Here is a 17,348-nt window from a genome sequence, read left to right on the forward strand (position 1 = left end):
GTACTATGAATTTCTCATGAAGAGTGGAATTTTACAATCCAGTGAAATTTTTTGACATTATGTAACCACTATATATGAAGAGATCATTTCATTGCATCTACTATCTCTACCTTTTATCTTTTTTTTTTAACATCTTTATTGGAGTATAACTGCTTTACAATGGTGTGTTAGTTTCTGCTTTATAACAAAGTGAATCAGTTATACATATTCATATATCCCCATATCTCCTCCCTCTTGCGTCTCCCTCCCACCCTCCCTATCCCACCCCTCTAGGTGGTCACAAAGCACCAAGCTGATCTCCCTGTGCTATGCGGCTATTTCCTCAAGCTATCTATTTTCCATTTGGTAGTGTATATATGTCCATGCCACTCTCTCACTTCGTCCCATCTTACCCTTCCCCCTCCCCGTATCCTCAAGTCCATTCTCTAGTAGGTCTATGTCTTTATTCCCGTCTTGCCCCTAGGTTCTTCATGACCATTGTTTTGTTTGTTTTTTAGATTCCATATATATGTGTTGGCATATGCTATTTGTTTTTCTCTTTCTGACTTACTTCACTCTGTATGACAGACTCTAGGTCTACCTTTTATCTTAATTTAAAAAGTAAAATCTTTAAAGCAAACCAAAAATTATTTTAATTTATTCTAATCATTTAATATTGCATTTTGCCCTAATCATCTTTCTTTTAATAGGCTACGTGCCATGAAGTGCTTCACAATTAACCACTGAATTTAAAAGTTACATTCCATTTAATTATTACTTTATAGTTATGAATCCATTGCTCTTTTCCTTAAATTGAGATGAGGTTTAGACTAGATCTGAAAATCTTTATAGCCAACAGTTGATCAGATTGCTAAACTGAAGACTATGTCCATGTAACAACTTCACAAATACTTAAAAGATTGACCTTTTTTTCATTTCCCTGAACTTCTAAGTTTAGTAGGTCTATTTAACTTTTCTAAAAAGTTCTATGGAAGACAGATCCCATAGAATATGCCTTAAAAAGAGATTTCTGCAGTCAAATAAATTTAGGAAATAATACATTTCTCTTTTGACAACTCAAAATTTATATTAGTAAGCATTGTGAGAATTCTTGGAATAAAAATATTGATTTAATGTTGCTTAATCTAGTGTTTCTAGGCATATATGATGATAGAAAGTCCCATACCCTTTGCATATTTCATTGCACTGGTATCTCCTAGAAGCACTGATCCAAGGTGGGGAGATATAAACAGGATTTTGTACCGACATAAAAGGGGAGAAGGACATGGAGGGACAGTGTGCAGTCCCTCCCTAATCCTGGATGTTAGTAAAATAGTAAACTAATGATTTGCTTTGGTTTTATACTTTAGGTTAATGGGGAAGAAATAATTGAAATTTTGTACCCTGAAGGAAAATGTTCTACTTATCAGATGAAGGAATCAGCAAACCTGATTCTGTCCAAAGGTAGTTTCCCAAATGAGTCATCCAGTTACTCTAAATGCCCTAATAATTCAAGTAATAAAGAAATGTTGGCAGCCTTTCTCATTTGCCTTACATGTTCCTGTAGCTTTAAAAGGAAAGATTATTGTTCAGAGAAATAAAAGAACAGCGTAAAATTAATATTAGCTGCACTACTGTACAAATGTCCAGTATTCATTCTCATCTCTAAGATTAAAATGATTTTTAAATGATTGAAGAGATAGCAGTTTTGTTTGATAATTGTTTCTTGTATTTTTTGAAGCAGCAATTCACTGGCTACCTAATAACTGAGATATATTTTCTTGGGGATGTTTGGGCTGCCCTATTATATCCTTAATCTTTGTAACATAACTTCTTTGGTTGAAACTTCTTTAGTTTCTTTTATAAATTAACAATTTGGGATTAAGTTAGGGAAATAAACATTAAATTATTAATGTCCTTTGAAAAGGTGTATCACAGAGATTGATTTTGGTTTATTCAGTTGCATTTGTGTGGTCTTTTGTCATAACAGTGAAAGTAGTTCTAGAACTAAAAATGCCTGGGTCCCATTAGTGTAAACTACTTTTCCTGTCATGGCTGCTTTTTCAAAGTGGATGCTTAAAATTTGAAAGACCTGGCATATTATATTTGACACATTGTCTCTTTCTCATATCAATATTTTTTAAAGTAAAACCCCATGTAAATTACTGTTTTTCAAGAATCTGATGTACAAGAAGATGATATTTATGATGATCCTCAAGAAGCTGAAGTTATCCAGTCTCTGCTGGATGTTGTGGATGAGGAAGCTCAGAATCTTTTAAACCAAAATAATGCAGCACGAGATGCCTGTGCTCCAGGTAGATGAACCAGAATGAGTAAGTTGGTACACTGAAGGAATACAGGAAGGCCTCTACAGTGCATTTTAATTCCTCTTGGCCTATTTCTTTCTTTCCCAGGTGCATTGAAAAACAGTGGGAAGTTATCTGAAGAGAGAGCAGAAGATACAGACTATGATGGTTCACCTTTACCTGAAGAGCTTACAAAGGTAAGGATAATACCTAGGTAAACATTCTGTGATGCTGTATCTTGTTAGAATTCTCTGATGAGGCCTTACCTCTCCCTACCTACCAGTTTCCCTTCTAAGTATTAAAGATACTATCCTGATGGCTGGTTAGTAACCTCAGTAAGAATTAGAACTGATGTCATTTACTCATTTTGGAGAAAGAACTTGCCTTTAAATCATTTAACCTCTTTTGGTGAAGGTTTCCATTCAGGAAAAAAGTGCCCAAAAACCTTTTTTCTTTTTGCATCTTCATTATTATTACACCAAATAAAAGTTGGTAATTCCAAGATCCCATTCCAGTTAATACCTAACCTGAGTAGAAAACTTGATTTTTATCCTTGAGTGCTTGTTTTCTTTTGCCCCTCATGGATCCTTGGTCTTAATTATCATGGAAACATCTCATTCTTTCATTTATTCCATGGCTTTTGCTCTGATTGCTCTGCAATTTCAGTTGAGACATGTTTTAAAAGATTTAGACAGCTGACATTCATAATACATTAAACTAGTTGGACGCAAACTAGTAAAAATAAGCTGTACAGGAATTAGTGCTTAATATATAGTATATATGTTTGTTAAAATCTTAAAAAAATAAAACCCCAAAGTTGGAATCATCTGAGATTAATTTTATTTTTTGCATTTTAAGAGTCATCCTATGCCAGGGAAAGAATTACTATTCAAGTTCCCCAAGCCAAAAAAAAAAAAGAAGAAGAAGGAAGAGAAAGAAACAATTAATTTTCAAAAATGTAATCATAGACTTATTTAAGACTTAGACTTCAGATCTTCTGGGACATTGAGCTGACTAAGAATAAAGCATGAAATAGTAGATAAATAATATGTAAGCCTGCTCAAACTAGGCATCACCCTATTTATATGAATCTGATCTTGCCCATTGTTCTAGGATAATTTCCCTCACAAGTCTTCTGATTTTTCCTATTGAACATCTTCAGAATTGTCAAAACTAAGCTGGTTTGGATTCTTACCATGCACGTACCCACACACAATCTCATATCTAATAACCCACACACATGATTATTTTCATTAAATACTTATATATAATTAATGTGTGTAAATACAAGGAAGCTTGTATCTGTTTTAGTATGTATTTCCTAATCTAAAAAATGATTACACAAATATTGAATAGCTCACAATGTATCATGCTGTAGTGTTTTTACTTGTTATTGTTCTTTTCTACTATCTGAATATTAATAATTATAACAATAAGCTCTTGGAAAAGGTTTTCTGAACATTTTAAATCATACTATAATCATATTTTTACTAATACTATTTAAAATACCCCTTAAAATGTATGTTCTGAAGTCTCTTAACTAAGACAATAAATAAAAATCTTTAATTTCCATTTCAAAATCCAATGCCTTTTCTTTAAAAAAAAAAAAAGCTAAACATAATATAGATTCTCTTTTACACTGAGCTATTATAACAAAAGTTTATAGCAGAAAACTTCATTCAAGTTGCTTTTTTTATTTTGATAACGAAGACGTTACATCCTCATTGTAAAAAAAATATTTAAAACAATCATTTAAAAATGCAAGCTCCTTTTTTTACCCATTCCTGATCTTCATCTGAGATAGCTATTGTTATTGGGTTTTACACTTCTATTATGCATATGAAAACATGTAATTTAATATAATTTTTGTCACGTGATTCTAAATTTGGTTCTCAGTTAAAATTGATCATTACACTTTCCACAAGTATGTAAAAATCTGTCTCATACTTTCTTTTTTTGTTGAAACTTTAAAATATTTATTAATTCATTTATAATAACAATAATCAACCTATTACGTCAGCATAAATCACGATTTTAACAGAAAATATCTATATTTTCCAAAACAAGAGAAAATATGTGAGAAGAGTGGCATTGTTTTACATTAAGTTCTTTTTACATAAATTTACATCAGATTTTTTTTTATTCAAACAAAGTCACAAAAATTATAATCATCCTCATCAGTTCACTCACTCCCATGTAATTAATTTTTTTTTCATCTTGATCTTTTGTTAGCACTTTTATGAATTCATCAGGTTTCCATTAGAGTTTTGAAAATGCTTATTCATTGAGTTCGGCAGTATAGTCAGTTACCAGAAACCTGTACTTGTCAGAGGCTTTTCCATGAATTCCTTGAAGATGAAACCCTTTTATAGGAACATTTTTGCAAAAGCATCAGAGTACACCCAGAGCTGCCTGTAAATGACAAAAGACTTAAAAATGACCACGGTTAAAGATTTGATGAAAGTTCATAATAATGCAATTGACAAGGAAATTTAGTTATTTCTGAGATATATGTTTTAAAGTAAACTAGAATTATGACTTATAACATTATACCAGAACATATAAGATTTTTAGGAATTTCATGTAATGTCTGAAACATTTATATTAACATATTTCCATACAAATAACCCAAAGAAAGTTTACTATTAGTTCGTTTTTTATAATTTTTTAATTTTATTTTTTTATACAGCAGGTTCTTATTAGTCATGAATTTTATACTCATCAGTGTATACATGTCAATCCCAATCGCCCAATTCAGCATACCACCATCCTCACCGCACTGTGGCTTTCCCTCATGGGTGTCCATACATTTGTTCTCTACATCTGTGTCTCAACCTCTGCCCTGCAAACTGGTTCATCTGTACCATTTTTCTAGGTTCCACATACATGCATTAATATATGATATTTGTTTTTCTCTTTCTGACTTACTTTACTCTGTATGACAGTCTCTAGATCCATCCACATCTCAAAAAATGACTCAATTTCTTTCCTTTTTATGGCTGAGTAATATTCCATCGTATATATGTACCACAACTTCTTTATCCATTCGTCTGTCGATAGGCACTTAGGTTGCTTCCAGGACCTGGCTGTTGTAAATAGTGCTTCAGTGAACATTGGGGTGCGTTTGTCTTTTTGAATTATGGTTTTCTTTGGGTATATGCCCAGTAGTGGGATTGCTGGATCATATGGTAATTCTGTTTTTAGTTTTTTAAGGAACCTCCATACTGTTCTCCATAGTGGCTGTATCAATTTACATTCCTACCAACAGTGCAAGAGGGTTCCCTTTTCTCCACACCCTCCCCAGCATTTGCTGTTTGTAGATTTTCTGATGGTGCCCATTCTAACTGCTGTGAGGTGATACCTCATTGTAGTTTTGATTTGCATTTCTCTAATAATTAGTGATGTTGAGCAGCTTTTCATGTGCTTCTTGGCCATCTGTATGTCTTCTTTGGTGAAATGTCTATTTAGATCTTCTGCCCATTTGTGGATTGGGTTGTTTGTTTCTTTAATATTGAGCTGCATGAGCTGTTTATATATTTTGGAGACTAATCCTTTGTCCGTTGACTCATTTGCAAATATTTTCTCCCATTCTGGGGATTGTCTTTTCATCTTGTTTATGGTTTCCTTTGCTGTGCAAAAGCTTTGAAGTTTCATTAGGTCCTATTCATTTATTTTTGTTTTTATTTCCATCACTCTAGGAGGTGGATCAAAAAAGATCTTGCTGTGATTGATGTCAAAGAGTGTTCTTCCTATGTTTTCCTCTAAGAGTTTTTATAGTGTCCAGTCTTACATTTAGGTCTCGAATTCATTTTGAGTTTATTTTTGTGTATGGTGTTAGGGAGTGTTCTAATTTCATTTTTTTTACATGTAGCTATCCAGTTTTCCCAGCACCACTTATTGAAGAGACTGTCTTTTATCCATTGTATATCCTTGCCTCCTTTGTCATAGATTAGTTGACCATAGGTGTGTGGGTTTATCTCTGGGCTTTCTATCTTATTCCATTGATCTATGTTTCTGTTTTTGTGCCAGTACCATATTGTCTTGATTACTGTATCTTTGTAGTATAGTCTGAAGTCAGGGAGTCTGATTCCTCCAGCTCCATTTTTTTCCCTCAAGACTGCTTTGGCTATTCGGGGTCTTTTGTGTCTCCATACAAATTTTAAAATTTTTTGTTCTACTTCCGTAAAAAATGCCATTGGGAATTTGATAGTGACTGCATTGAATCTGTACATTGCTTTGGGTAGTATAGTCATTTTTGTAATATTGATTCTTCCAATCCAAGAACATGGTACATTTCTCCATCTGTTGGTATCATCTTTAATTTCTTTCATCAGTGTCTTATAGTTTTCTGCATACAGGTCTTTTGTCTCCCTAGGTAGGTTTATTCCTAGGTATTTATTCTTTTTGTTTCAATGGTAAATGGGGTGTTTCCTTAATTTCTCTTTCAGATTTTTCATCATTAGTGTATAGGAATGCAAGAGATTTCTGTGCATTAATTTTGTATCCTGCAACTTTACCAAATTCATTGATTAGCTCTAGTAGTTTTCTTGTGGCGTCTTTAGGATTCTCTATGTATAGTATCATGTCATCTGCAAACAGTGACCGCTTTACTTCTTCTTTTCCAGTTTGTATTCCTTTTATTTCTTTTTCTTCTCTGATTGCTGTGGCTAGGACTTACAAAACAATGTTGAATAATAGCGGTGAGAGTGAACATTCTTGTCTTGATCCTGATCTTAGAGGAAATGTTTCAGTTTTTCACCACTGAGAACGATATTTGCTGTGGGTTTGTTGTATATGGCCTTTATTATGTTGAGGTAGGTTCCCTCTATGCCCACTTTCTGGAGAGTTTTTATCATAAATCGGTCTTGAATTTTGTCCATAGCTTTTTCTGCATCTATTGAGATGATCATATGGTTTTTATTCTTCAGTTTGTTAATATGGTGTATCACGTTGGTTGATTTGCATATATTAAAGAATGCTTGCATCCCTGGGATAAATCCCACTTGATCATGGTATACGATCCTTTTAATGTGTTGTTAGATTCTGTTTGCTAGTATTTTGTTGAAGATTTGGGGATCTATATTCATCAGTGATAATTGGTCTGTAGTTTTCTTTTTTTGTAGTACCTTTGTCTGGTTTTGGTATCAGGGTGATGGTTCCCTCATAGAATGCGTTTGGGAGTGTTCCTTCCTCTGCAGTTTTTTGGAAGAGTTTGAGAAAGATGGGTGTTAGCTCTTCTCTAAATGTTTGATAGAATTCACCTGTGAAGCCATCTGGTTCTGGACTTTAATTTATTAGAAGATTTTTAATCACAGTTTCAATGTCATTACTTGTGATTGGTCTGTTCATATTTTCTCTTTCTTTCTGGTTCAGTCTTGGAAGATTATATCTTTCTAAGAATTTATCCATTTCTTCCACATTGTCCATTTTGTTGGCATAGAGTTGCTTGTCGTAGTTTCTTAGGATGCTGTGTATTTCTGTGGTGTCTGTTGTAACTTCTCCTTTTTCATTTCTAATTTTATTGACTTGAGTCCTGTCCCTCTTTTTCTTGATGAGTCTGGCTAATGGTTTATCAATTTTGTTTATCTTCTCAAAGAACCAGCCTTTAGTTTTATTGATCTTTGCTATTGTTTTCGTTGTTTCTACTCTGATCTTTATGGATTCTTTCCTTCTGCTAATTTTGGGTTTTGTTTGTTCTTCTTTCTCTAGTTCCTTTAGGTGTAAGGTTAGATTGTTTGAGATTTTTCTTGTTTCTTGTGGTAGGCTTGTATAGCTATAAACTTCCTTCTTAGAACTGCTTTTGCTGCATCCCATAGGTTTTGGATCATCATGTTTTCATAGTCATTTGTCTCTAGGTATTTTTTTATTTCCTCTTTGATTTCTTCAGTGATCTCTTGGTTATTTAGTAATGTATTGTTTAGCCTTCATGTGTTTGTGTTTTTTACGTTTTTTTTCCCCTGTAATTCATTTCTAATCTCGTAGCATTGTGGTCAGAAAAGATGCTTGATATGATTTCAGTTTTCTTAAATTTACTGAGGCTTGATTTGTGACCCAAGATGTGATCTATCCTGGAGAATGTACCATGCACACTTGAGAAGAAAGTGTAAGCTGCTGTTTTTGGATGGAATGTCCTATAATATCAATTAAATCTATCTGGTCTGTTGTGTCATTTAAAGCTTCTGTTTCCTTATTTATTTTCATTTTGGATGATCTGTCCATTGGTGTAAGTGAGGTGTTAAAGTCCCCCACTATTATTGTGTTACAGTCGATTTCCTCTTTTATAGCTGTTAGCAGTTGCCTTATGTATTGAAGTGCTCCTATGTCGGGTGCATATATATATTTATAACTGTTATATCTTCTTCTTGGATTGATCCTTTGATCATTATGTAGTGTCCTCCCTTGTCTCTTGTAACATTCTTTATTTTAAAGTCTATTTTATCTGACATGAGTATTGCTACTCCAGCTTTCTTTAGATTTCCATTTGCATGGAATATCTTATTCCATCCCCTCACTTTCAGTCTGTATGTGTCCCTAGGTCTGAAGTGGGTCTCTTATAGACAGCATATTATGGATCTTCTTTTTTATCCATTCAACAAGCCTGTGCCTTTTGGTTGGAGCATTTAATCCATTCACTTTAATGGTAACTATCGATACGTATGTTCCTATGACCATTTTCTTAATTGTTTTGGGTTTGTTTTTGTAGGTCCTTTTCTTCTCTTGTGTTTCCCACTTAGAGAAGTTCCTTAAGCATTTGTTGTAGAGCTGGTTTGGGTGCTGTATTCTCTTAGCTTTTGCTTGTCTGTAAAGCTTTTGATTTCTGCATCAAATCTGAATGAGATCCTTGCCGGGTAGAGTAATCTTGGTTGTAGGTTCTTCCCTTTCATCACTTTAAATATGTCATGACACTCCCTTCTGGCTTGTAGAGTTTCTGTTGAGAAATCAGCTGTTAACCTTATGGGTGTTCCCTTGTATCTTATTTGTCATTTTTCTCTTGCTGCTTTCAATGATTTGTCTTTAATTTTTGCCAATTTGATTAGTATGTGTCTTGGCATGTTTCTCCTTGGGTTTATCCTGAATGGGACTCCCTGGGCTTCCTGGACTTGGGTGGCTATTTCCTTTCCCATGTTAGGGAAGTTTTCAACTATAATCTCTTCAAATATTTTCTTGGGTCCTTTCTCTCTCTCTTCTCCTTCTGGGATGCCTATAATGCGAATGTTGTGGCGTTTAATGTTGTCCCAGAGGTCCGTTAGGCTGTCTTCATTTCTTTTCATTCCTTTTTCTTTATTCTTTTCCACAGCTGTGAATTCCACCATTCTGTCTTCCAGGTCTCTTATCCATTCTTCTGCCTCAGTTACTCTGCTATTGATTCCTTCTAGTGTAGTTTTCATTTCATTTATTGTAGTGTTCATCTCTGTTTGTTTCTTTAATTCTTCTAGGTCTTTGTTAAACATTTCTTGCGTCTTCTCGATCTTTGCCTCCATTCTTTTTCCGAGGTCCTGGGTCATCTTCACTATCATTCTGCATTCTTTTTCTGGAAGGTTGCCTATCTCCACTTCATTTAGTTGTTTTTCTGGGGTTTTATCTTGTTCCTTCATCTGGTACATAGCCCTCTGCCTTTTCATCTTTTCTATCTTTCTGCAAATGTGGTTTTTGTTCCACAAGCTGTAGGATTGTAGTTCTTCTTGCTTCTGCTGTCTGCCCTCTCTGTCTCATACTTTCTAATGCTTTCCTATTATTCTCTTGCATAGATATACCATAATTTATTAAATTGACTATCTATTGATGAGTATTAAATTTATTATAAACAGTAATGCAGCAAAGATTCCTATTTCTTTATAGTGTAAATTCTAGGTCTCACAAGACAGAATTATGCCCTCAACCACAGCATTTCAAAGGTTTATATTATTCTTCTGATTCCTGCAGGCATTTGAGTTTATAGTCTTTTCTAGTTTGCTTGGGCTGCCATAAGAAAACACCACAACCTGACTGGCTTTAAAAAAGAGAGAGAAAATTTATCTTTTCACAGTTCTGGAGGCTGGACGTCTACAATCAAGGTGTTAGCAGGTTTGGTTTCTGGCAAGACCTCTCTCCTTGGCTTGCAGGCAGCCCTCTTCTAGCTGTGTCCCCACATGGTCTTTCCTTTGTGTGCACACACTCCTGGTGTCTCTTCCTCTTCTTATAAGGACACCAATCCTATTGGATTAGAGCCCCATCCTCATGACCTCATTTAGCCTCAGTTATCTCCATAAAAGCCCTATTTCCAAATACAGTCCCACTGGGGGTTAGGGCTTCAACCTGTGAACTTTGGGGGGACACAGGTTCGATCCCTGGTCTGGATGGATCCCACATACCATGGAGCAACTGAGCCCGTGTGCCACAACTGCTGAGCCTGCGTGCCCCAGCTGCTGAAGCCCACACACCCAGAGCCTGTGCTCTGCAACAAGAGAAGCCACTGCAACGAGAAGCCCACACACCGCAACAAAGAGTAGCCCCCGCTTGTCACAACTAGAGAAAGTCCGTGCGCAGCAACGAAGACCCAGTGCAGCCAACAATAAATAAAATAAATAAATTTTTAAAAAGAAGAAAAAAGGACACTCATGTGCACGTCTTTGTGTGGATATTTAAAATTTAAATATATATGTATAATCAAATAAAATTTTATTCACAATAGTTACAAAACAAGACCTCTAGGCATAAATTCAACCAAAAATGTACATATTTATATTATGAATACTTTAAAACTCTACAGAGAAGCACGAAAGAAGTATTATAGAAAAACATTCCTTGTTCTTTGATAGAAAAAATCTAAAATTTAAGTTCTCCCTAGATTCACCCCTAAATTAGATATGGTTCCATAAAATATTTTGAGGTTTCTGTTTTGTTTTGTTTGTTTTAATGAGAGGCAGGGTGGCTTTGTGAAATGATTCTAAAGTTTACATAGTAGAATTAGGATGTAAAACTATCCAGAACAAATCTAAAAATTAAGGTTCGTGGAGGGAGAATATTCCTACCAGTTATTAGGAAATAATATGGAAATAATACATAAGTTGTCCTGCCACCGAAGTATAGATAGAGCCCACAAATTTGTGTCTTGAGAATTCAAGATGTTTAAGACCAAGTATTTCGGGCCAGTCCATCCTTAAAGACAATAAATTAGCACTTGAATAGATGAGACTTTTGCTTTAGAAGAGATTTTGACTAATGGTAAGCAAAACAAAGCAAAAAACAAATTTAGGAAATGAGGACACAAGGTACTGAAATAAAACATGAAAAAGTTTCACGTGTTTCAAAATCTAAATGTGTTAAAGTCACAATGGTAATTATATTCATAAGAAGGCAAATTCAAAAGAGACAAATATGACTAATCTCCATCGCTGAGTGAACCAGTATTCTAGAAAAGTTTTGTTTCATCTTAACGTTTCTTGAATATTACCTACATTTGAGTAGTTTTAAGAGTTCCTTAGAGTTTTTTTAAATATTCAGAAATTTGTAAGCATGCCACGTTGGGAATCACCCTAAACAAATGATTATTTACTGAATTGATTCTTAACAGTATATTTTGCAACCCTGAAAGTTTTATCATGTGCCAAAAGTTAAGGTGCTATCCACTGGTGTTATAAAAAGTAGAGGAATGTCCTTTTTTTTTTTTTGCGGTACGCAGGCCTCTCACTGTTGTGGCCTCTCCCGTTGCGGAGCACAGGCTCCGGACGCGCAGGCCTAGCGGCCATGGCTCACGGGCTTAGTTGCTCCGCGGCATGTGGGATCTTCCCGGACCAGGGCACGAACCCGTGTCTCCTGCATCGGCAGGCGGATTCTCAACCACTGCGCCACCAGGGAAGCCCGAGGAATGTCCTTTTTAAAAAGAAAGATTGTCCCTCTGATAGCTACTTGTGCAAGTCATTGCGTTTTTCCCTCTGCTGCAATTAATTGTCTCTATACTTGACTACAGTAGCCCCCCACGCCCCCCATCTACAGTTTCATTTTCAGGGGTTTCAGTTACTTATGGTCAGCCACAGTTGGAAAATGTTAAATGGACCTTCCAGAAATAAACAATTCGTAAGTTTTAAATGGTGTGCCATTCTAAGTAGTGAGATGAAATCTTGCTCAGTCTCACTCTGTCCCACCCAGGACATAAATCATCCCTTTGTCCAATGTATCTTGCCCATTAGTCACTTAGTAGCCATCTTGGTTATTGGAGCGGTCATTGCAGTATCGAAGTGTTTGTGTTCATGTAACTCTTATTCAATGATGGCCCTGCAGTACAAGAGTAGTGATGCTGGCAATCTGGATGTTGCCAAAGAGAAGCCATAAGTGCTTCCTTTAAGTGAAAAGGTGAAAGTTCTCTACTTCATAAGGAAAGAGAAAAATCGTATGCTGAGGTTAGTTGCTAAGATCTACGGTAAGAACAAATCTATCTGCAAAATTGTGAAGAAGGAGAAAGAAATTTGTGCTGGTTTTGCTGTTGCACCTCAAGCTGCAAAAGTTAAGGCCACAGTGCATGAAAAATGCTTAGTTAAGATAGAAAAGGCATTCAATTTGTGAGTGGAAGACATGAACAGAAAACAGTTCAGCACTGTCCGTGGTTTCAGGCATTCACTGAGTGTCTTGGAACGTATCGCCCCTCAGATAAAGGGGTACTACTATACCTCTTAGTGAAGTACTTCAGGCCAATCTCTGTGTGTTATTTGTGAATGAAGGAATGAATGACAGTCATATACATTATTGTAAATTACTACCTAAAGTTTCAAAACTCTACACTTCAGCTGTTGCTGAACTTGTTTATTTTGGGGATAACAGGGTAAGAAGGGACGTCAGGGTTTCTGTCCCAAATTTGCTTGTACAATCTAGCAGTCAATTTGGGAGATGTACACATGCAAATAAGTAAATTTTCTTCCTCCATGGAAGCTCTGACTTCCCACAAATAAATTGAAATTAATATCAAAATAACTTAATTTTACTTTCAACTCTACAGAAAGCTATAGTAAAAAAAAATCCTGCTTTTTTATGGAATATCTGTGGAGTTCAGAGAGGATTATAAAGAATTAGGGAATATAGGGGCTATACAGGAGTATGTGGGTATGGTTATTAAAGCCTCCTAGAGAATTAGCATTTTAAAGATTTTGATAGGTGATAAAATGGGAAAGAGCATTCCATACCGTGGAGCTTCTCAGCAAAGGTACAAAGGTCTGGATCAACATGGAAAATTCAGGGCACTAAATCATTGCTATTAGGGTATCACATGGTATCTTGAAAGCTAAGGCTTAAGAGATAGGCAGGAATGGGTTCATGAAATGACTTACATGCCATGCCAAAGAAAGAGCCCATATTTTCATCTGGCACTGGGCACTACAAATTATGTAGCTGGTCCTAGATCCAGCAGATACCTCCTCTACTCTTCACGTTGCTGGACCTGGATTCTTTGAGCAGTAGGATTACAAATTAACCTTCAAACAGGCTGTGGCCATGATAAAACCTTAAATCTTTTCCTTGAGGCAGGACTACAGGCTCCTCTTCCAAAGAGCCTACAATCCAGAATGAGAAGAGAGACTGACCCACCCCCAAACCATACATAGGTAAACTTTGCAAAAATAGTGAAAAATTGGTTAATGCAAGTATTGCTATAGTGTATTTCCAATTGGGCTTTATCTCTTTATTTTAATGTTAATGATAACACTTTACTCTTTTAATAAATTTATTTATTTTTGGCTGCATTGGGTCTTCGTTGCTGCGCGCAGACTCTTTGTTGTGGTCCGCAGGCTTCTCACTGGTGGCTTCTCGTTGCAGAGCACGGGCTCTAGGTGCACGGGCTTCAGTAGTTGTGGCTCACAGGCTCTAGAGCACAGGCTCAGTAGTTGTGGCACACAGGCTTTAGGTGCTCCGTGGCATGTGGCATCTTCCAGGCGCAGGGCTCAAACCCGTGCCCCCTGCACTGGCAGGCAGATTCTTAACCACTGAGCCACCAGGGAAGCCCAATAACACTTTTATAAAAGGCTGTATACTTTGCAAAATGATTGCATACATGGTGATTCCTAGATCAGGATTATGATGGGGAATAAGAAATCCAAATGACTTTACTTGGAAAAAAGTTTTAACCCAGACAAATTATCAGCTTCTAAAAACAGATAAGGGGCTTCCCTGGTGGCGCAGTGGTTGAGAGTCCGCCTGACGATGTAGGGGACACGGGTTCGTGCCCCGGTCCGGGAGGATCCCACATGCCACGGAGCGGCTGTGCCTGTGAGCCATGGCCGCGGAGCCTTTGCTCTGCAACAGGAGAGGCCACAACAGGGAGAGGCCCGCGTACTGCAAAAATAAAAATAAAATTAAAAAATAATAAAAATAAAAACAGACAAGGGGGGCTTCCCTGGTGGCTCAGTGGTTAAGAATCCGCCTGCCAATGCAGGGGAAATGGATTCAAGCCCTGGTCTGGGAAGATCCCACATGCTGCAGAGCAACTAAGCCGGCGTGCCGCAACTGCTGAAGCCCAGGTACCTAGAGCCCATGCACTGCAACAAGAGAAGCCGCCGCAATGAGAAGCGCGCGCACCACAATGAAGAGCAGCCCCCACTCACTGCAACTAAAGAAGGGCCACACGCAGCAACGAAGACCCAACACAGCGAAAAAGAAAATTTTTTTTAAACAGATAAGGTCTAAGAAGCTTTCTTTTCAGTTGTCAGTGGATAAAAACAATCTACTTTATTTCTTCCGCCATAGAAGCTCTGTGTTTCCCTCAGATAAACTGAAATTGATATCAGAGTAAATTATAGATACTTTTTAACTCTACAGAGTCTGTACCTAAAAGATCAAATAAACACGCAATTACAAGCTGTGATAGGGTCTATGAAGTTTAAAAAAGCACTACAAAAGAGAATACCAAGGAGACCCACTTTTAGACTGGGTGGTTAGGAAACAACCTCAGAAGGTAAAGACACTTAGATTAAACAAGGAAAAAGTGAAAAAAGAGCGATTTTGAAGAGCTAAAAGAAAGGCCCATCAGTTTGAAGCCTAGTTAGTGAAAAGGAGAGTAAAACCAGATGGATTGTAGAGGTAGACAGAGGCCAGATAATGCAGTTTCTTGAAATGGAAGGAATTTCCCGTTTAAGATAATTTGTCCTAATGAAGATTTAAATGTAAGATTAACCATGTAAGAATGCAACTTGGCATCTCCTTCTGATTGTAGCAAACTGCTTCTGCAGGACTTAGGTCTCTGTGACACCATACTCAAAGTACGAACTGATTGTCTCCTAGAGAGACACCCCTCGCTTTAAAAAATAAAAGGGCAAATATGATAGCCCTTATATGTGGAATCTAAAATATGATACAGGTCGTGGAGGTGGCTGGCTGCTGGGGTGGCAGATGAAGAAGACCCCACCTTTGAGGAAGAAAATGAAAAAATGGGAGGAGGTGCAGAAGGTGGACAGGGTAAAAGAAAGACTTTTTTTAAAGAATTACGGTGTATGATGTATAGGTTTGAGGATGACCAGAATCCTTATACTGAGTCAGTAGATATTCTTGAAGACCTTGTCATAGAGTTCATCACCGAAATGACTCACAAGGCAATGTCAATTGGAAGACAAGGTCGGGTACAAGTTGAAGATATCGTCTTCTTGATTTGAAAGGACCCAAGAAAGTTTGCTAGGGTTAAAGACTTGCTTACTGTGAATGAAGAATTGAAACGAGCTAGAAAAGCATTTGATGAAGCAAACTATGGATCTTCACACTTTTTGTACTTTCTGAAGCTTCATTATTTTCTGGGGAAACCATATTTAATAACTATATTTTCCACAGTAAGGTTCTGATATCTAGCCATGTGAATGAAAGATAGAGAATCACAATGTTTTCAGTCTTTATTTTCATGTCTTCAATTTTAGAGTGATATTTGAGCCTTTAATTGCCTGCCATTATATTACCATACTTTGAATTAATTACTTGATTTTAATGACCACATGTAAGTCAAAGTACCTTGCAAACCATTCAGTTCCTTCTGACTTTTGACCATCTAAATAATGAATTAATATTTATGTTTTAGGTGTACTTGTGCCATTGTAGGCTATACTGCAGCTGTTTAATATGTGAAATCTAAATGGTACCTTTGATAGCTAAGACATGTTTCATGTATTCTAAAGTTTTTAGATTACAGTAGTCTTAAGTTATTAAAAGACTTTTAAGGAGAAAATGATAGAAAATACAACCTTTTTTAGGAGTGTTTATTTGTCTTAAGATAATTTGTTTTAATACTCTTTTCTTTAGATAACAAGTGATTTTTTTCATTTTCAATTTTTATTTTTTGAGAAACTAAAACTTTCCTATGAATGCTTCTGTGTTGGAAGACTTATTTGATTTAAAATCTTCAGGGCTTATGCTGTTTGTCAGTTTTTAAAAGAACTCATTTTCCCAGGTCAAAGCTTCTAAAAATAAGTGCTTTCAGTAGCAGGAATGGCATTGCTGAAAAAGCTGATGGCGGGATAAGCATTTGGGGTAGTGTTTTATTAACTTATTTGTTAGTACTTGTTCATTGTGGAAATGTGTACTTGACTAAGACCATGTGTGGCTATGGAAACCACTTTTGTGGTTCATCATATACAGGTTTTGTGCATACTTAGCTTATTGTATTATTCTTGCTCTTAACTTAAAGTAAGGATTAAAACTGCATTTAAGGGGATCATTGGATATTACTGTTTATGAAACTGAATGTTTTGTGTCCCGCTTATAAACATTATCTATGAATCAGTACTTAGGATAATTTTACTTTCTTAACCTATCAGTATGAGGAATAAAGTATGAAAAATTAAAAAGAAAAAAATATGATACAAATGAACTTATTTACAAAACAGAAACAGACTCACAGATATAGAAAACTTTATGGTTACCAAAGGGGAAAAGGGGTCGGAGAGGGATAAATTAGGAGTTTGGTATCAGCATGTACAAACTATTATATATAAAACAGATAAACAACAACGTCCTACTGTATAGCACAGGGAACTATATTCAATATTCTGTAATAAACCATAATGGAAAAGAACATGAAAAAGAATATACATGTGTGTGTATGTATATATGTGTGTG

At 36.1% G+C, this 17,348-nt stretch overlaps 1 protein-coding gene across 12 annotated transcripts in view; it reads left to right on the forward strand.

The window, feature by feature from the left end:
- The window catches only part of PTPN13 (protein tyrosine phosphatase non-receptor type 13), a 209,904-nt gene that overhangs the window by 174,958 nt on the left and 17,598 nt on the right, over positions 1 to 17,348 (forward strand). For 10 of the 12 annotated variants that reach the window (XM_059066385.2, XM_067036014.1, XM_059066378.2 and 7 more), the window contains 3 exons: positions 1,350 to 1,443; positions 2,157 to 2,294; positions 2,394 to 2,482. In XM_059066385.2, coding sequence (XP_058922368.1) covers positions 1,350 to 1,443; positions 2,157 to 2,294; positions 2,394 to 2,482 — 321 coding nt within the window. Of the gene's footprint in view, positions 1 to 1,349; positions 1,444 to 2,156; positions 2,313 to 2,393; positions 2,483 to 15,606; positions 15,663 to 17,348 lie in introns of those variants that run through there. The other 2 variants (XM_067036013.1, XM_067036015.1) reach the window with 2 other exon arrangements.

Source organism: Kogia breviceps, chromosome 6 (assembly GCF_026419965.1).
Source record: "Kogia breviceps isolate mKogBre1 chromosome 6, mKogBre1 haplotype 1, whole genome shotgun sequence".
NCBI lineage: Eukaryota > Metazoa > Chordata > Mammalia > Artiodactyla > Physeteridae > Kogia > Kogia breviceps.